Source organism: Hemitrygon akajei, chromosome 7 (assembly GCF_048418815.1).
Source record: "Hemitrygon akajei chromosome 7, sHemAka1.3, whole genome shotgun sequence".
NCBI classification, from domain to species: domain Eukaryota; kingdom Metazoa; phylum Chordata; class Chondrichthyes; order Myliobatiformes; family Dasyatidae; genus Hemitrygon; species Hemitrygon akajei.
In genome coordinates this window covers 59,558,951-59,579,369 of record NC_133130.1, presented here as the reverse complement: position 1 = coordinate 59,579,369, position 20,419 = coordinate 59,558,951, and the positions used below count along the sequence as shown (strand labels likewise).

At 39.6% G+C, this 20,419-nt stretch overlaps 2 protein-coding genes and 1 long non-coding RNA gene across 7 annotated transcripts in view; 2 read left to right on the top strand and 1 right to left on the bottom strand.

Annotated features, from left to right (window-relative positions):
- Positions 1-11,512, top strand: part of LOC140730480 (uncharacterized) — a 19,470-nt gene extending 7,958 nt beyond the window's left edge. The window contains exon 2 of the long non-coding RNA XR_012099618.1: positions 11,428-11,512. This is a non-coding gene — a long non-coding RNA (uncharacterized lncRNA). The remainder of the gene's footprint in view (positions 1-11,427) is intronic.
- chac2 (ChaC, cation transport regulator homolog 2 (E. coli)) lies at positions 4,759-20,394 on the bottom strand. 2 transcript variants are annotated; one of them, XM_073050960.1, is made up of 3 exons: positions 19,944-20,392; positions 11,423-11,458; positions 4,760-7,903 (listed from the first exon to the last, which is right to left on the bottom strand). In XM_073050960.1, exons 1-3 carry the CDS (start codon positions 20,232-20,234, stop codon positions 7,526-7,528), a joined length of 705 nt encoding a protein of 234 aa, XP_072907061.1. In that variant the 5' UTR covers positions 20,235-20,392; the 3' UTR covers positions 4,760-7,525. The 2 variants fall into 2 exon arrangements, with proteins under 2 accessions (XP_072907062.1, XP_072907061.1); XM_073050961.1 differs by lacking the exon at positions 11,423-11,458 and having other exon boundaries at positions 4,759-7,903; positions 19,944-20,394.
- Positions 19,940-20,419, top strand: part of asb3 (ankyrin repeat and SOCS box containing 3) — an 89,798-nt gene continuing 89,318 nt past the window's right edge. For all 4 annotated transcript variants that reach the window (XM_073050954.1, XM_073050956.1, XM_073050955.1 and 1 more), the window contains exon 1: positions 19,940-20,419. The gene's annotated coding sequence lies outside the window, so the exon portion shown is untranslated.

Genomic DNA, 20,419 nt, shown 5'->3' with positions numbered 1-20,419 from the left:
GGATGGTCCTACTGAAGTGCAAAACCTCAAGCTTGTCTACATTAAATTCTACCTGCCAGCTGATGCAGCTCCCTCTGCAGGCCGTGATAGCCTTCCTCACCTCCACAAATTGTTGATCCAGTTAACCTCATTATCATCCAGATCATTGGTATAGATGACAAAACAACAATGGGCCCAGCACCAATCCCTGCGGCACATCAGGATTCACAGGTCTCTAGTCAAAGTGTTCATGATACTCCAAATGTGGTCTGACCAATACTTTATTAAGCTCCAGCATTACATCCTTGCTCTTATAGTCTAGTGCTCTAGAAATGAATGCTAATGGTGCATTTACCTTTCTTACTACTGACTCAAATCAACAAATTAAGCTTTAGGGAATCTAACACCAGGACCACCCCCACCCCCAAGTGCCCTTGCATCTCTAATTTCTGGATTTACCCTGTTCAGCAAATAGTCTACACCTTTATTCCTTCTACTAAAGTGTATCACCACAAGTTGCCTGAAGTTAAATTCTTATCCCGTGCTAAACATTTTGTTTTATTCATTATTCTGATGTCTTCTGTAACCTCTCTTGCACTCTTCTCTTTTACTTTATCCACACTTTTCCAAGCTGTTGAATCCACCCCCTATTATTTAGTTTAAAGCCCCATCTACATGTCTTGTTATGTGATTTACCAGGACCCTAGTTTCAGTATGGTTCAGGTGGCGACCATCCCATGAGAACAGGTCCCTCCTTTCCAAATACTGGTGCTATTGTCCCACGAATTCAAACGCATTTCTCCCACACCCATCTTTAAACCACACCTTTATCTCTCTGATCTTATTAACTCCATGTCAATTTACATGTGGCTCAGATAACAATCCTGAGATAATTACCTTTTAGGTTCTGTATTTTAATTTAGACCCTAGCTGCTCAAATTCCCTTTGCAAAACACTTTCCTCATTTTTCCTTTGTCATTGGTACCCACATGAACCAAGAGAACTGGGTCTTCCCCCCTACTAAAATTCCTCTACAGATTAGCTGAGTTGACAATACAGACCTCAGGACTCTCAACTCTTGTGAACAAAATTTGTCTCTTCCCCTGATTATACTGTCCACAATTACATTTCTCTTCTCTCACTCCCTGAACTACGGTACCACAGCTCAGCTGCTCATCCTTCCTACAGCCTACACTCAGCCTCACACACAGAATTATTTTAGATTTTCAACAGCTGCAATTTTTTAATTATCAAATATAATTCCTTGAATGACAGGTTTGTCATTTGAAGAGAAAAATTAAAAGGCCATTTAAGGCTGAAATGAGTAGAAATCTGGAGGTAATGAAATGACTGAACCTTTTTAACTCTGTTCTGGACTGGAGAAGTTCTTACAAATTTCAGTAAAGCATTTGATAAGGTTGCACAGGACAGGCCCGTTCAGCAAGGTAGGAGACATAGGAGCCAGGTAAACTTATCTGTGTGGATTCAGAGTTGGCTTGCTACAGAGGCAGAGGGTGTTTGTAGATCGAGTGTATTCTGCCTGGAGGTCAGTGACTGGTGGTGTTCCACAAAGTTCTGGGACCCCTGCTCTTTGTGATTTACATAAAGATCTTGGACAAGGAAGCAGAAAGCTGGGTTAGTAAGTTTGCAGATAACACGAAGGTTGGTGGATTGTGTATAGTGTGGAGGGTTGTTGTCGGCTGCAGAGCTGGGCTGAATAGTGGCAGATGGTGCTCAATCTGAAAAAAGTGTAATGTGATTCACTTTGGAAGGTTAAATTTGAAAGAATATAGGGTTAATAGCAGTATTCTTAACAGTGTGGAGTAACATAGGGATCTTAGGGTTTGCATCCATAGAGCCCTCAAAATTCCAGCACAAGCTGATAAGGTTGTTTAGAAGGTGTATGAAGAAATGTTGCAGCTCTATAAACCCCTGGTTAAATCACACTTGGAATATTGTATTCTTTTCTGGTCACCTCAACCTAGGAAGGATATGGAAGGTTCAGAGAGGGTCCAGAAGAGATTTACCAGGATGCTGTCCAGACTAGAGAGCATGTCTTATGAGAATGGGTTGATGGACTTGTGTCTCGTATACTTCCCCCACCGCGGTGGTAGTAGTGAGAGGAGGGCATGTTCCAGATGGTGAGGGTCCTTAATGATGGATGCCAACTTTGTAAAGCACTGCCATTTGAAGATGTATTCAGTGGTGGAGCTGGTTGAGTTTACCATCTTCTAGAGCCTCTTTCAATCCTGTGCACTGGTACCTCCATACCACAAAGTGACACAACCAGAATTAGAATCAGGTTTATTATCACTGGCATGTATTGTGAAATTTGTTAATTAGCGGTAGCAGTTTTAGGCAATACCCAGTAATATTGAAAAAAAGTAAAGCAATCTCAGTAAATATTTGTGCATATTAAATAGATTAAAAGTAGTGCAAAAACAGATGTAATATATATTTTTAAAACTGTTTATGACAGTGTTCATGGGTTCAATGTCCACTTCCGAATCATAGGGCAAGGTGAAGGTAGCTGTTCCTGAATTGCTGAGTGTGTGCCTTCAGGCTTCTGTACCTCCTTTCCGACAGTAACAATGAGAAGATGGGATGCCCTGGGTGATCATGGAATGCTCTCCATATAAATCTATAGAAATTTGCTAGCATTTTCTGATGTACCAAATTTCCTCAAACTCCTAATTAAGTATAACCATTGGCATGCCTTAACATGACTGGATCAATATGGTGAAATGTTGATGCCCAGCAGTGAAACTACTCATCTTTACACCTCTGATCCCTCAATCAGAACTGGTGTGTGTTTTCCCGATGCCTACAATAAATTCCTTGGTCTTACTGACATTGAGTACACTGTTGTTACAACATTACTTGACCAGCCAAACTATTTCCTCCTGCACACGTCCTCATTGCCATCTGAGTTTGTGCAAACAATAGTGGTGTCATCAGCAAATTTATAGATGCCATTTGAGCTGTGCCTAGCGATACAATCCTGGGTGTAGAGAAAGTAGAGCAGTAGGCTAAGCATGCATCTTTGAGGTGTATCTGCACCTCTGTTGGTTGCCAACAAGGAGAGGATGTTATCGCCAATCTGTATAGATTGTGGTCTCCCACTAAAGAAGTCAACAATCCTTAGCAAGGGAGGTAGAGGGGTACAGGTTTTAAAGCTTGTTCATTAATACTGAGGGAATGATGGTGTTTAAAGGCAAGTTGCAATTGATAAACAACTGGTATTGATACGTCAGGTGGTCCTAATTCCAGGAGAACCAGTGAGATTGCATCTGCTGTAGTCCTGTTATGACTGTAAGCAAACTGCATTAGATTCATGTCCTTGTCAGGATAGTTATTTCTAGCCATCACCAACTCGAATACTCCATCACAGAAAATGATATTGCTACCATGTGATAAATGTTGAGTGGCTACTCATGATCTTATCTGTAAGAGGCAAATCCTAGTCATCCTTTCCGCCTCTATCCTGATTTTGTATACCTCTTATCTGGAGATCCACCTCTGATTGACTGTGCATGTACATGAAATTCCTTATATTTACAACCTTTTTATAATCTTTTCCCCACTCTCTGAAGTTTGTTTAATAGATAAAAATGTTTCAATATGCCAAAAGACAGCAGTAAGGCTAGAGCACAGACTAGTTGCTAAAAAGCCCATTGTTGTGCTGTATATTCTATCTAATGTAATTCATGACAAATGTCAGGTATGACAGACCACAGTTGGTAACTAGACAACTTCCAAATCCTACAGAGTGGAGATATAGGGATGAAATTGAGGTACAAATCAAAGAGTGATTGAGATAAAAATGTAGTTAATATAAAAGCAAATTTAAGTCTCATAGTTACAGGCAGTACATGTTATGAACAAGAAATCTACAGGAGGCTGACACTATATTTTCAGATAAAAGGATTTAAGTTAAAGCTGAATAATGAGGGGATAACAATGTCAGACAACAAAACAGGCCAGCATAACTGAAAAGCCACACATCTAAAAGTTCAGAAACAGGAAGAGAAAGAGTTAATGTTTTAGAAACAGGAAGAGAAACAGTTAATGTTTTAGAAACAGGAAGAGAAAGTTAATGTTTTAGAAACAGGAAGAGAAACAGTTAATGTTTTAGAACTATTGAAAGATCATCAACTCTCTCACGACATTTATACTTAACTATTGAATATTTCCATTCATCAGAATTACAGTATCTGGGGCATTTTGTTTCTTACTTCCATCTAAAGACGATGCAGTCCTGGGTGACAGATGCTAGAGTGGAGACAGCAGAACTTCTGACCACAATCCTTCAGTCCTCCTTAGATAATAAGGACTGAAAAAGTAACACAAGGCCAATTATAACCAAAGTTAATGGGATAAACACAGTAACTACAGACAGCTTGAATCTGACAGAAACTGCTCTCACTTGGGCAAGGAGGGATTAATAAGAGATGTTAAGCATGGATTTACTAGACACTACTTATACTCTCTGTATGAAGTAAAAGAGTGCTAATTAAATTAAGGCAAAAGAGACTGCACATACAACTGTTGCCCAGGTGCTTCACCAGTCACAGCTTTATGGTAGAATGGCAAAGGGAAAGCCACTGTTGGAAAAAAAACTTGCATGAAATCTTGGCTAGAGTTTGCCAGAAGGCATACGGGAGACTCTGAAATCAACTGAAAGAACAGTCTGATGAAACTAAAATTAAGCTTTTTGGTCATCAGACTTAAGGCTAGGCTTGTGTAAGCCAAACACCCCACGTTATCAAAAAACACAACATCTCTACTGTGGTGGCTACAACATGCAGTAGACCCTGGAAGGATTGTGAAGGTAGAGAGCAAAATGAATGCAGCAAAATACAGGGAAATCCTGGAGGAAAACCTGATGCAGTTTGCAATAAAACTGTGATTCGGGAGATTTGTTTTCCAGCAAGACAATGACCCCAAGCATACAGCCAAAACTACACAGGAATAGCTTAAAACCAACAAAGTTTATGATCCTGGACCTCAATCCAATTGAGAATTTGTGGCTGGATTTGAAAAGGGCTGTTGCCCATGATCCCCATGCAATCTGAGAGCTTGAGCAGTTTTGTAATGAAGAATGGGGAAAAATTGTAGCGTCCAGATACGCAAAGCTGATGAAACCTAGCCACGCAGACTCAAGGCTGTATTTGCTGTCAAAGGTGCAACTACTAAACACTGACTTGAAAGGGGTGAATATTATGCAATTATTTTGTGTTTAATAATTGCAATAAATTAAGACCAAATTGTAGAAATTTGTTTTCACTTTGACATGTCTTTCCTATTGATCAGTGTCAAAAAAGACAAATTAAATTCATCGTAATTCAATGTTGTAAAACAATAAAACATAACTTCCCAGGGGGAGTGAATACTTTTTATAGGTACTGTACTTTGTCTAAGAGGATTTCCATGAGATCAAAATAACAGAATAGACATTCTGAAAATAGAACACATGACAGAGTGACTATCTGCTTAAAGGCACAGCGGCAATTATATAAATATTCCTCTGAAATTCAGTTAATGCTTGCAGACGATAAAAATTGTTCAACATAGTAAGTCAAGATGATCTGCAATTCCCTTCATCAGAACTCTGAGGAAAAAAAACCAAACGGAGATATATTTGAAGGAAGCTAGTTTTCATGGTGACTGAGAAAATACTAGCATGCGGATTAAAAACATGACAATTCTCTTTAAGTTTCACCACAGACATGGCAGACCAAATATTCTCTTGTAAGAATTATGAAGTTTATTTTTGTTCCAATTAGAATGGAAATTTTTGAAATTAATCCTGAAAATAACAGCATATTAAACAGGCCCCAACAACTTTGGATGGTTAGAACATTATGATAGTCAGTATTGCAGATCACTAAAAATTTCAGATTTTTAAATTTTACGTGTAAATGTTGGCAATATATTTCAAACCAACGTTTGCACTTTGTTGATTTTATTAGAAGTGCCTTATGTTTGAGATTCCCTCAAAAGTTTGATCAACGATATTAATTCACAACACATTCATGAAGCACAGGATCATTTCTGCTAAAAGTCAGCAGTTGGCGACAAATCTAAACAATCAGTGTCTAAAGAGCAAATACAGATTTAAAATATTCAAGTCAAAAGCAATATTTTTTGAATAATCATTATAGCTTTGAAGTACCAAAAAGATAATGTAGATCCATAGCTTTTCATTCTGTATAAAACTTAAGTTTATGTCACCTTTCCCCAAGTATTTATTTGGCAGAAATCAACAAATTAGTGAAACTTTAGTACCCTTAAGCGGAGGAGAATTTGTCCGCAAATTGCACGTGCACACTTGTGTGCAACAAAGCAACTTCTGCCAGCACCAACAATCCAAAAAAAAGCAGCAGTGAATACGATGGTAACATGAAGCTCAGGAATTTCAGATTATAACCATTCCACCTTTTCAGTCAGCAAGGTGATGCAATGGCAAGGATCTTTTTCATTTACAACTCCATTAAAACCCCATCTGCTTTCTAAAAACTCTGTTCTCCTGCATTGTATCATTATCCCTTTGTTGTTTATTCAACAACTAATCCCCAACCCTATATAATAGATCTTTCCTTTTACTCTCAAACAAGAGAAAATCTGCAGGTGCTGGAAATCCAAGCAACACACACAAAATGCTGGAGGAACTCAGCAGCCCAGGCAACATCTACAGAAAAGAGTACAGTTGACATTTTGGGCAAAGACCTTTCGGCAGGTCCTGGCGAAGAGTCTCGGCACAAAATGTCAATTGTACTCTTTTCCATAGAGGCTGCCTGGCCTGCTGAGTTCCTCTAGCATTTTGATTGTCTTTCCTTACATTCTGTAATTTTCTGTCCTTGCATGAGCTTTTTCCTGGTTCAGGTGGAAGATTACTGAACCAAAGTATTAAATCCAGCTTCTCTACAGATACTGTTTGACCTGTTTTATTTCTTGAAGCATTCTAGAGTTCTCAAAACAAAATGAACCACAGAACTGATTTACAATAGAAAACCCCATTATCAAATACTACACAAGCAGATTAACCTTCTAATATACAGTTACAATTCCTGAATGTCTGCTGCTTACAGCAACAATAATGGATGGGATCATCCATATAAATGTAATTTTAGCTAGATATACCTACCTTAAGTAGAATTTAATTTGCAGTTTTTCCATTTAGATACAGAATTTTATAACAAATGTTAACAATAAACATAATACCCAAATACACAAGGTATCCAGTGCAAACTTTTCTTGTGTTTAATTATACAATAAATTTGATATGGATTATCTCTAGAGAAAGAACCAAGGGCCAGAGACGAACAAGGAGAGAACCCACCTTCCAGTTTAAGATAGCACTGCTGAAGGCAGGCGATAACTTACTGGCGATTCCCAAAGCCAGAAATACAACTACTTTATTAAATACCTTATTTATGTTTAGATAGGCAATTGCCAGAAATAATAATACAGCAGATAAATTAAAAAAACAAGTAAGAGTTAAAGTAAAATTCTTTTTCCAGAGCCATTTTGTTCCATCAGTTGTTTACGTAGTCACTTTTCTTAGTGCCATGAGCTCCTTGACCATCTTCTCCAATGAAAAAATATGATCATCAGTATCTTCTGGTACAAGACTTCGTAAGGAGTCAGCAAGTTTAAATAGATACTCTGTGTTCCTTCCACTTTGCCCAACAGCATTCAAAATTTGCAGAGCCATGTCTTCCAGGGGTGCTGGGCCCAAATAATCAGGATTATCGCATGTTCCAATATATTGCATCACAGGGAAAGGACTAATTGAAGTATCTTTAGGACAAAATGTAACAGTAGTAGTCCTATAACCATTTTTTTCTCGAAAGTCAAGATATTTCTTTACTTCTTCCTCTTTTCCATCTGGAAGTTTATACGCCACACCCCATACAAGGCCCTGGACATAAACAAATTACACATTAATAATTATTTGTCTAAGATTTCAATATATTTATTCATAAATGACTGGCATTAGTTAAATATTGTATAGACAAACAGGTGATTTATTACCTGCATTAAAGATATTGGGTATTATAATATGGAAAGCAAATGCTTCAGATCAGAAGCAAAACAAAAAAAATGCTGAAAATACTGTCTTCTGAAGAATAATTAACGTTTGAGGCCAATGACTTCATCAGATTAAGTCTCCAACCTAACACGTTAATTAGGCTTGTCCGTCCACAAATCCTGCCTGACCTGCTAAGTATTTCCAGAGCAAACACGAGGAAATCTGCAGATGCTGGAAATTCAAAAAAAGCATTTTTATGCATATACAATGCCTGCACCCTCTCTTCCCCCCCCCCCCCCCCACCCCAGAAGTTTTCACCTTAATTTTATTGTTTTACAACATTGAATCACAGTAGATTTAATTTGGCTTTTTTTTGGACACTGATCAACAGAAAAGGACTCGTGTCAAAGTGAAAACAGATCTCTACAAAATGATCTAAATTAATTAGAAATATAAAACACCAAACAATTGATTGCACGAGTATTGTTCCCCTCTCCCCTTTAATATGCCACACCAAATCATCACTGGTGCAGCCAGTTGGTTTTAGAAGTCACATAATTAGTTAAGGGGAAATCTGATTTTGGAGACCTGAGTGCAGTCAAGGTATTTCCAATTGATGGTAGTAAAAATACATCTGTATCTGGAAGGTCCAACTGCTGGTGTGTCAGTATCCTGGCAAAATCTACACCATTAAGACAAAAGAACACTCCAAGCAACTTCCTGAAAAAGTTATTGAAAAGCACAAGTCAGGAGATGGATACAAGAATATTTCTGAGTCATTGGATATTCCTTGGAGTACAGTTAAGACAATCATCAAGAAATGGAAAGAATATGGCACAGCTGCAAGTTTGCTTAGAGCAGGCCATCTTCAAAAATCTGAGTGACTTTATAAGAAGGGGACTAGTGAGGGAAGCCACCAAGAGACCTATGACAACTCGAGCTTCAGCGGCTGATAGGAGAGACTGCGCATACAACAACTGCTGCCTGGGTGATTCACCAGTCGCAGCTTTATAGGAGAGTGCCAAAGGGAAAGCCACAACTGAAAAAAAAACTTCCATGAAATCTCAGCCAGAAGGCTTGTGGGAGACTCTGAAGTCAGCTGGAAGAAGGTTCTATGGTCTGATGAAACCAAAATTGAGCTTTTTGGCCTTCAGACTAAATGCTGTTTGGCATAAGCCAAACACCACACATCATCAAAATCACACCATCCCTACCATGAAGCATGCTGGTGGTTACATCATGCTGTGGGGATGTTTCACGGCACCAGGCTTTGGAGCGCTTGTGAAGGTAGAGGGTAAAAGAAATGCAGTAAAATACAGGGAAGTCCTGGAGGAAAACCTGATGCAGTCTGCATGAGAGCTGCAAGTTGGGAGAAGATTTGTTTTCCAGCAAGACCACGACCCCAAACATAAAGCTAAAGCTACACAGGAATAGCTTAAAAACAAAGTTAATGTCTTGGAGTGGCCAAGTCAGAGTCCAGACCTCAATCCAATTGAGAACTTGTGGCTGGACTTGAAAAGGGCTCTTCGTTCATGATCACCATGCAATCTGACAAAGCCGATAGGGACCTATACACACACACTCAAGGCTGTAATTGCTGCCAAATGTGCATGTACTATATACTGACTTGAAAGGGGAGAATACTTATGCAATCAATTATTTTGTGTTTTATATTTGTAATTAATGTAGGTCACTTTGTCGAGATCTGTTTTCACGTTGACACGAAAGAGTCTTCTCCTGTTGATTGGTGCCCAAAAAAAGCTAAATTAAATCCACTGTGATTCAATGTTGTAAAACAATAAAACATGAAAACTTCCAAGGGGAGTGAATACCATTTATAGGCACTGTATATATTGAACCAATCCACAGAAAAACTTGTTGCCAGCAGTGAAATCCTTGTATTTTCAACACTGGCACAGGTACAAATTAACTTGTTGTCAGGAGTTACCTGATCTTATCGTGAAGCCCCATACAAAGCAGTGCCATCTTGCAGGTGCAGTAGAACAAGTATTGCTGTCAATAAAAAAAATCTGAAAAACACATTGGCTCTGCCAATGCCCCTCATGTTTACTTAACATTCAGTGGCAGTGAAAGTTTCTGAATACCTCAAAGTCCAATAAAATAAAGTTTTTGAATCTTGTTTCATTGATGTTTTTAAATCTCATTTCATTGATGTTCATTTGATATTCAAAATCATTCCTAAATATGACTGAATCAGTTTGCTGTTTCTGAAATTAGTTTTATTTGATGCAGAAATGATGAGCAGATTCCACAAGGCAAATAATAGAGAATTTCAGCAAGTTAATTCTCCACATCAACAATCCTCGAGGATTTCATTATCAGACATAGTTAGCAAAACTCAGCTAAAAGAAGCCAGAAAGTACCAAACTTCTGTATTTACACTTACATAGCAATGTGTCAGCACTTTCACATACCCCTCAGCACACAGTGATACAAACATGTTCTAGTTTAATATAATTTAAATTCTTCAATTCCAGGAAAATAGTCCCTCAGATCTTAATACAACAAATGTTTTTGCAAAGATGGAGTATTCTGTAAGCAACTTATTGAAACACTAATGGAACTTGTGCTACATTTGACCCAATATACTGAACAACGTTATCATGTGCAGTATTCTGGCAATCTTTCTTTGATGAAAAGAAGGCAGTTAATGGCAAATGTTCCATGAGTTTCAACTGTTACAAAAGAACAACCATACCATTAGAAACTATTGTACCCTGCATCTATAGATACTGTTCAGCATCACCACATACTTGCTTAATAACTCAGTGGCATCATATAAATTACATAATGTTCTGAAGTAACATGCACAAAATGCTTAAAGAACTCAGCAGGTTAGGAAGCATCCAAGGAGGGGAATAAAGAGTCCATATTTTGGACTGAGACCCTTCATCGTGTACTGGTGTGTATGTGGACAGCTACTTCAGAGCACAGTACATCTGTACAAGAAAGCATAACTTGAAGAAAAATCTCCAATCATCAATAGGACACCATTGCAAAATAGAAGATTTACAGCTTTACTTGGAAATTAATTCCATTACATTTGATGATTTATGTAGTCAGTGTGGAAAAACAGTTGTGGTTTTCTACATACAATGTTACTTTTGTATGCCATTATATGGTATCTAGTAGCACATGTACAATAAAGCAGTAATCCTTATCCTAGTCAGTTTTCCTGCACGAACATTCAAATTTTGGATGGACTTGAACTATGAATATTTAGACTACAGATTTTCAACTTGATTGTGTTTTAGCCAAAGAAAATTACATATACTGCACACATTTGATCAGCAATCTGTTGTTCTTACTACAAAGAAATTGAAATACATATTGAATGAATAAAACTATTTACAAATGTTGATTAACAAATATGTATTTTTTATTTACCTCAGGATCTTCAACAAGTGTGACAACTCTTCCAGGCTATAGGGACGGAATGAGAAATGCACAAAAATAAAATCATTCAATCATGCATAATTCTATGGACAAACCAAATTTGGATTTATTTTAATAGATCTCAAAATTTATTTCTTGCTTTGGAATGGAGTTTTTCTAAGCAGCCCCACTCCGTTAGTAAAACTGAATGATTTGCCTTCTGATATCCCAAAGCCTTTTCATTATACACAAGACAAATACTTACTCATCTGGACAAATGCAGTTCTAACAATACTCAAAGACTCAACACTATTTCACCTTACTAGCGATTCATTCACTATCTGAAGCACTCATCATCTCTGTACCACATCCTGGACAATGTACAAGAGGCAATGAGGCAAACAACAGCACCTCCTAAGAGTGCTTGAAGTCCAACAAATGCAATCTCCCCTCTAGATCACATATCCTATGTATACATGTTTATAGTAACACCATTCCACCACCATGTCGAATCCTAGAACTTTTCACCCCAGTCTTCATTATAGGAACAAGAGCCATTTATCAGCAGAAGATCTATTGTCCATTCATCAAGAACAAATTCTGATGGACATTAAATGCCAGTGAGCTCATATTTGCAAAATAAAGTAAAAACTCAAATCAAGCAAATATAGAATTTGACAAGAAAATCTGCAGATGCTGGAAATCCAAAGCAACACGAACAAAATACTGGAAGAACGCAACAGGCCAGGCAGCATCTATGGGAAAGAGTAAACAGTCCACGTTCCAGGCCAACACCCTTCATCAGAACTGGAAAAAAAAGATGAGAAGTTAGAGCAAGAAGGTGGGGGGAGGGGAGGAAGAAATACAAGGTGGTAAGGTGATAAGTGAAAGGGAGAGAGGTGAAGTAAAGAGCTGATAGGTGAAAGAGATGAAGGGCTGCAGAAGGGAGAATCTGATAGGAGAGGGTAGAAAACCATGGAAGAAAGGTATGGGGGAGGAGCACCAGAGGGAGGTGATGGGCAAGTAAGGAAATAAGGCGAGAGACAGAAAATTGGTATGAGAATGGTGAAGGCAATTTACCAGAACTTCAAGAAATCAATGTTCATGCTATTAGGTTGGAGGCTACTCAACCTAATGGCATGAATTATAGAATTTACTATTTTTTAAAAATCAAAATCACTTTTTGTGGTCTATATTTTTCACATGGAAAATGTTAATTTACTTCAAAAATAATCATTGGAGAAAATGCCAAATGGTGTTTTGGGAAAGAAAAACATGTCAAATACATTATCTAATTTGAGTGAGGAACAGCTAAACATAGGTACTTCACTTACATCTTAGCTTTGAAACCAAGTCTGGCCAAAGTGCTCGAAGCCTGGAGCATAATCAAAGTAAATAGAATCAGAACCAGGTTTATTATCACTGTCATGTGATGTGGAATTTGTTAACATAGCAGCAGCTGTTCAATGCAATACATAATCCAGCAGAGAGAGAAAAAATAAAACATAATAATAAAGTAAGTCAATTACGTATATTCAATAGATTTTTAAAAATGTGCAAAAACAGAAATATTGTATATTAAGAAGTGAGATAGCATCCAAAGCTTCAAAGTCCATTTAGGAATCGGATGGCAGAGGGGAATAAGCTGTTCCTGAATCGCTGAGTGTGTGCCTTCAGGCTTCTGTATCTCCAACCTGATGGTAGCAGTGAGAAAAGGGCATGCCCTGGGTGCTGGAGGTCCTTAATAATGGATGTTGCCTTTCTGAGACACCTCTTCCTAAAGATGTCCTGGATACTTTGTAGGCTAGTGCCCAAGATGGAGCTGACTAGATTTACAACCTTCTGCAGCTTCTTTTGGTCCTGTGCAGTAGCCCCTCCATACCAGACAGTGATGCAGTCTGTCAGAATGCTCTCCACAGTACAACTGTAGAATTTTTTTGAGTGTATTTGTTGACATGCCAAATCTCCTCAAACTCCTAATGAAGTATAGCTGCTGTCTTGCCTTCTTTATAACTACATTGATATGTTGGGACCAGGTTAGATCCTCAGAGATCTTGACACCCAGGAACTTGAAACTGCTCACTCTCTTCACTTCTGATCCCTCTATGAGGATTGGAATGTGCTCCTTCCTCTCTTACCCTTCCTGAAGTCCACAATCAACTCTTTTGTCTTACGTTGCGTGCCAGGTTGTTGCTGCAGCACCATTCCACTCGTTGGCATCTCACTCTTGTACGCCCGCTCGTCACCACCTGAGATTCTACCAACAACGGTTATATCATCAGCAAATTTGTAGATAGTATTTGAGCTATGTCTAGCCACAGTCATGTGTACACAGAGAATAGAGCAGTGGGCTAAGCACACACCCGAGGTATGCCAGTGTTGATCATCAGTGAAGAGGACGTTATCACCAATCCACAGAGACTGTGATCTTCCGGTTAGGAAGTTGAGGATCCAATTGCAGAGGGAGGTATAGAGGCCCAGGTTCTGCAACTTCTCAATCAAGATTGTGGGAATGATGGTAGTAAATGCTAAGCTATATTCGATGAACAACATCCTGACGTAGGTGTTTGTGTTGTCCAGGTGGTCAAAGCTGTGTGGAGAGCCATTGAGATTGCGTCTACCGCTGACCTCGTCATTTGTCAGGTTTGAGTATGAAAGTCTACAAGTCATACTGCAGCTGTATGAAACTTTGGTCAGACCTTATTTGTAATGTTAGGAAGGATTTGGAGAGGGTGCAGAAGAGGTTCACCAGGAATATCTGCTGTATCAGAAAGAATTAGCTACAAGGTTAGGTTTAAACTTGGATTGTTTTCTCTAGAAGCATCAGAGGCTAATTGAAATATATAAAATTGCAAGTCTGCCCTTTTCCTATGGTGGAAATGTCAAAATTTAGATGACATAGCTTTAAGGCAGATAAAAAAAAGAGTAAAGAAAATTTGCAAGGTATTTTTTTGAATACAAAGACTGGTCGGTTCCTGGAAGATACTACTGGGGAAACAGTGGAAGCAGACACAACTGTTAACATTTAACAGGCACTTAGACAGGGACATGAACAAGCAGGGAAGAATAAAGACAGGGGATATTAGTTTTGATTTGTTTCATACACAAACACTGTGGGCTGAAGGGCCTGTGCTGAACTGTTCTCTATTAAAGTACATTATGGGTAAATGCCACTATTGATTACCACATCTATCATTTTACAGACAATTAAAAGTTGGGTGATTGAGCATTAAACAGATTAAATCTATCTTGTTTTAGTACAATGAAAATCTGAGCCAGTCAACATGACTCAGTATCTTATTGGAACAAATAATGAAAACAAATCCATTAAGGACAGATGCAGGTATGCTTGAACTCCACGATCCTTAATAAACAAGTGTGACAAGCAAACCTTCTAGCATTCTGTTAATGTGAACCAAAGTAAACTTAATTGAAATAGCTATGAGTGTACTTCTCTAAAATTCTGATGAACTTTCACAGAAAGATTCAGAGATATGACATAGAAAATTAAATTCTTCACTCATATTTCAAATGTCTGTCAATCTCTGTATTAAGTATATTCATTTATTCTGCCTTTGCAGTGCTCTGGGGTAAATACCTTATGGAAATAGACTACAGATGCTGTCTTGTGGAGCAAAAAAATCCTGCAGAAATCTTGAAGCAGGGTCTCAACCGAAAACATTGTCTATTCCCTTGCTTCCACAGATGTTGCTTGTCCTGATGAGTTTCTCAAGCAGTTTATGTTTTAGCAAGAGAATTCCAAAGATTTGTAATCTTTCAGGGATGAGAAATTGTTAAATGGAGAACCCTTTACTTTGAAGCCATGGCCCATAGTTCTAGATGTACCACAGTGCAAAACAACCTCCCAGAATCCACCCTATAAACTCTGTCAAATGTTTCACCAAGATCACCTTCCTTTCAAGCCCTTCAGCCACCAACTGGTGGCCCATTTCTCAGTCATAGACAGGAAGTAGGGTATGGCTTGTCCTTGCACCATACTCATCGATTCTCTTGTAGTTCAACTGTCAAATTTCTGCATTAAATAAATTCATTGACTATAACTCTACAGCTTTCCGGGGCAGAGAATTCCAAATGCAGACACAAGAGACCCCTTGACCCGCAGACGACTCCTAGCATTTCATGTGCTGATTTTTAGCACATCTATGGTGTTGGCCCTTTTCTGTACTTTTAAATGCTGCCCATGATTTTAATATAACCTGCTAACTTTTGAGTCAGATTGAACCAGGTCTGATCCTCTCTGAATGCACTGATTTTGTTCCTTCCAAATTATAATTGTTGTTTCTTGCCTCTTTCCATCACAGAACTAAACTGATGATCACTGCTATGTGTCCTTCTGTGATGTACAAGTTACTTTCATCTTCCAAACAAATCAAGCAATTCCTCTACTCATTGGGGCAGAAACACATGAATCAAGAATGTTGTCTTGAAAATCTTCAGAAATTTCTTATCCATTTCGACTTTTACTCAAATATTATACCAATCAATATTTTGCTAGTTTTATGTTCTTCATTGTCACTGTGCTTCATTTCCTACAGTTGTCTGCTATTTCCCAGTAAATTTAACATTTTTAGCATATACTGTGTACAAAGAGTAATTGTGCTTTTCTGTTTCTCAACACTTAATCTGATGGATTTTGTCAATGATACTTCACCAAGAACACCACTTTCAAGCATCATCTCAATCAGGCCTGGAAATATATTTCTCCCTTTGTATCCATAAAAAATTCAAGTGCCCAATCACACCTTTAGAGCTATGTCAAAAATCTTGTCACATCTTATCTTTTCTCTCAACTTCTCCTACCCAGAGCACAATCTTACTTAGTTAACTGTTCATTTAATTACACGGATTCTTTTACCCTGCTGCAACCTAATTTTCTTTGGATACCATTCTAATCCTCTCGATATGTAATTTGTTTATCTTAATCAGGTTCCTATGGTCCACAGCTGGTTCTAATGGTGAACATCTCCCTTCTGTTCTAAGTTGCTGTCCATGAACTAACCTGCTTATCCTCTAATGTGTGGAATATGGTGGTCACTGTCTTCATGATATTACCTTTAACCCACTTCCTGGAATATAGACTATAAGACCGTAATCTTTTTGCCAACCTGTGCTGTTTTTGACAGGTACTGTAACTTCTGGTTCTTCATCCCTTTGCTATGCTTTCCTAATGACATCCTTTACCCTGACACTAGATGCAAAAACATTTGAGACATATTACTGTCAACACCCCCACCTCCACTAGATTACCAAATCACTTATAACTACTGTTTTTACGAAGTTCAAAGTACATTTATTATCAAAATATGTATACTACATACAACCTTAAGATTTGTCTCCTTACAGGCAGCCACAAAACAAAGAAATTCAATACAGCCCATTAAAAAAGACCGTCAAATACCCAATACGCAGAAGAAAAAAAAACTTGCAAACAATAAAAATAAGTAAATAACATTCAGAACTGAAATTTATGGAAGTGATTGCACAGCCAGTTATCACTGTAGCTGATTCAGGAGTGGTTAGTTGCAGCCCACAACCTCAGTTCAGAGCAGAGATGAGTACACCTCATGCAGCGCGGAGCAAAGCACCAACCCCTGACTTTTTAAAAATCAGGCCCACTGCTTAAATTGGCCAAACAGTCAGTTGTTCCTCACACTCGAGCCCAGGCCCTGCCGCCTCAACTTGGATTTTTTATATGTCAATGATTAGGATGACTGAATCAATGGCTCTGTTGCAAAGTTTGCAGCTGATACGAATATAGGTGGAGGGGCAGGTAGTTTTGAGGAAGCAGAGAGGCTACAGAAGGACTTGAGTATAAGTGGCAAATGGAACACAGTGTCAGGAAGCGTAGGTCATTCACTTGGTAGAAGAAATGAAAAGGTTGACTATTTTCTAAGTGGAGAGAAAATACAAAAAATTGAGGTGCAAAAGGTCTTGGGAGTCATTGTGCAGGATTCTGTAAAGGTTAATTTTCAGGTTGAGTCTGTGATGAGGAAGGCAAATGTGATGCTACAATTAATTTCAAGAAGACTAGAATATAAAAGCGAGGATGTAACACTGACACTTTATAAGGTACTGATGAGGCCTCAATGGAGTATTGTTTGCAGGTTTGGGCTCTTTAGCTTAGAAAGGATGTGCTGAGACTGGAGAGGGTTCAAAGGAGGTTAACGAAAATGATTCTAGAATTGAACAGTTTGTCATATGAACAGCACTTGATGGTACTGTTCCAATATTCACTGGAATTCACTAGAATAAGAGGTAACCTAATTGAAACAAACTGAATGGTGAAAGGCCTTGATAAAGTGGATGTTTCCTATGGTGGGAGAGTCTAAGACCAGAGGAAGCAGCCTCAGAATAGAGGGGCACCCTTTTAGAACAGAAATGAGGAGGCATTTCTTTAGCCAGAGAGTGCTGAATCTGGAGAATTCTTTGCCAAAGGCAGCTGCGGAGCCCAAGTCTTTATGTATATTTAAGGCAGAGGTTGATAGATTATTATTGGTCAGGGCATGGAGAGGGATTATGGGGGGGGGGGGGGTGAAAGGCGGCAATAGATTGGGGCTGAAAGGAAAATTGGATCAGCCATGATGAATTGACAGAGATGAGTCAATGGGCCCAATGGTCTAATTCTGCTCCAATATCTTACAGATCAGTCACTTCGAATCAGCTCCAAGCCTGCTTCAGTAATGGCTAAACAATGGTTTATTTCCTGCTCTTGGACCCATGCCCCACCTCCTCAATTCAGTCCGGACACGCCACACCACAACCATCCTGCATCTCTGAGACATCAATTCACATTGCAAAAATGCCAGATTGTGCAGGCAGTTCAAGAGCTCAACTCCAAAAGGGAAGTTACAGGCTATTGATTGCAGCAATCATTTCTGAGAAAAAGTGTGACTAGTAAAGTACTTAGTAGCTTTGCTTGTGCCAGCAAGTTGCTTCTGTGCTTCGCCAGCACCATCTTAAACCAGAATCCATGTTTTGCTATTGTCCTGCAGTTGTTTGCTCCATGATCCCTTAGACAAGACCACCCTCAAAGAGTTGCTACTCTGGCGTCTTTATCTGAATATCAGTTTGAAAGATTGAAGATTAATTCACTTACTGACCCATTACATGCCCCCATACATATATCCTGTGATATGTTCCTCCCCTTATCAGGTGTCAGTAAACATTCTGGGCCCCTAAATCTTGCTTACAAAAGATCCTAGCAATACACACAAAATGCTGGTGGAACACAGCAGGCCAGGCAGCATCTATAGGAAGAAGTGCTGTCGGAGTTTTGAGCCGAGACCCTTCGTCAGGACTAACTAAAAGGAAAGATAGCAAGAGATTTGAAAGTAGGAGAGGGAGGGGAAATGTGAAATGATAGAAGACCGGAGGGGGTGGGGTGAAGCTGAGAGCCGGAAAGGTGATTGGCGAAAGTGTTACAGAGCTGGAGAAGGGAAAGGATCATAGGATGGGAGGCCTCGGGAGAAAGAAGGGGGGAGGGGAGCACCAGAGGGAGATGGAGAACAGGCAGTGATGGGCAGAGAGAGAAAAAAACAAAATATATCAGGGATGGGTTAAGAAGGGGAGGGGCATTAACGGAAGTTAGAGAAGTCAATGTTCATGCCAGCAGGTTGGAGGCTACCCAGCCGAAGATCCTTTTTTTCCCCTTTTAATTATTAATTTGCCTCACAAGAACACAAGACATAGGACTGAATAGGCCTTCCAGCTTGTGGAACCTGCTCTGCCATTCAGTAAGATTGAGACTCATCTGGCTATGGACTTAGCTCCATCCACTTACCCGTCTTTTCCGCACTGCCTATAATTCATTTCCACCCTGAAGCTACTCCCCAAATCATGACTAATTCGTCTCATTTACAGTAGAAACAGCTTCCCTGCCTCTAACTCATCTATCCTTTTCATAATTTTATAAACACCTATAATGGTTTCTCGAATTCAAATGAGTATATTCGAGGGGAACCTCTCTTCTCACAGGCTAATCCCATCACCGCACCACTGAAGTCAATCTGACCTGCTCTACACCGCCTCCAAAGCTAGCATATTTTTTTTCTCAAGGACCTTCAGAATTGCATGCAGTACTCCATGTACCCTGTACAGTTGCAGCATAATCTTCCTGCTCTTAAATTTAGTAATTCGTCATCATCTGTTGCACCTCCGTGACAGCCTATTGCAGTCCAAAGTCCCCCTGCTGAATTCTGCGTTATTTAAAATCACGCGGTTTCCAACGTGGATGATCTCGCAGTTACCAACAACTTTCTCCATCTATTAGACCCTCGCCCACTCACTTAACCTTATCTGCAGACTCTCCTTACCCCCTGACAATTTACTTTTCCACTTTACTACAACAAAACACCTTCCTCTCTTGGGGAGGCCTGCCAACGTGACAAAATTCTGGCCTCTTTCTTGTTGGGTTCACCCTGTCAAAGCCACCCCACTGTCCATCTGCACCCACCCTTCCTCCCTCCCTCCCTCCCCATCACCTGTCCAGCCCTTTCGCCAGTCACTCACCCACCTTGCCTGGCATGCCCCGATGGTCGGTGCTGCCCTGCCAGAAGCGGCGGATGTAGCCGCGAATGTAACCCACTAACTTTTCCTGGTACGGGAAGTCTACTTTCCAGATCAACGAGCCGTACCCGAATATCCACATGGCGAGTAGCTTTTCAACGGAACACCAACCCGGCAAACACCGTTCTCCAGATTTCCACAGCGTGGCAGTGGAGTGGTAACTGCGCAGGCGCGCTAGGCTCTTGCGAACGGTCACCCGGGAAACAGCCGTTTCCTGTGCAGTGCTGGGGCAAAACATTCTGTCCACCTGCTCCGTTTGTCTCGCGGTCCCATCAGAGCGAGGACTCCAACTCCCGGCACCGCTCTCTCCTCCGATGCGCCAGGTCGCTCAATGCTGTCGGAAATCTGATCAATCAGAAGTGCCGCTGCCGAGGACGTGGTGACGTTTCAGTCAGAGGGTAGTGAGGTCAGCCGGTAGTGTTG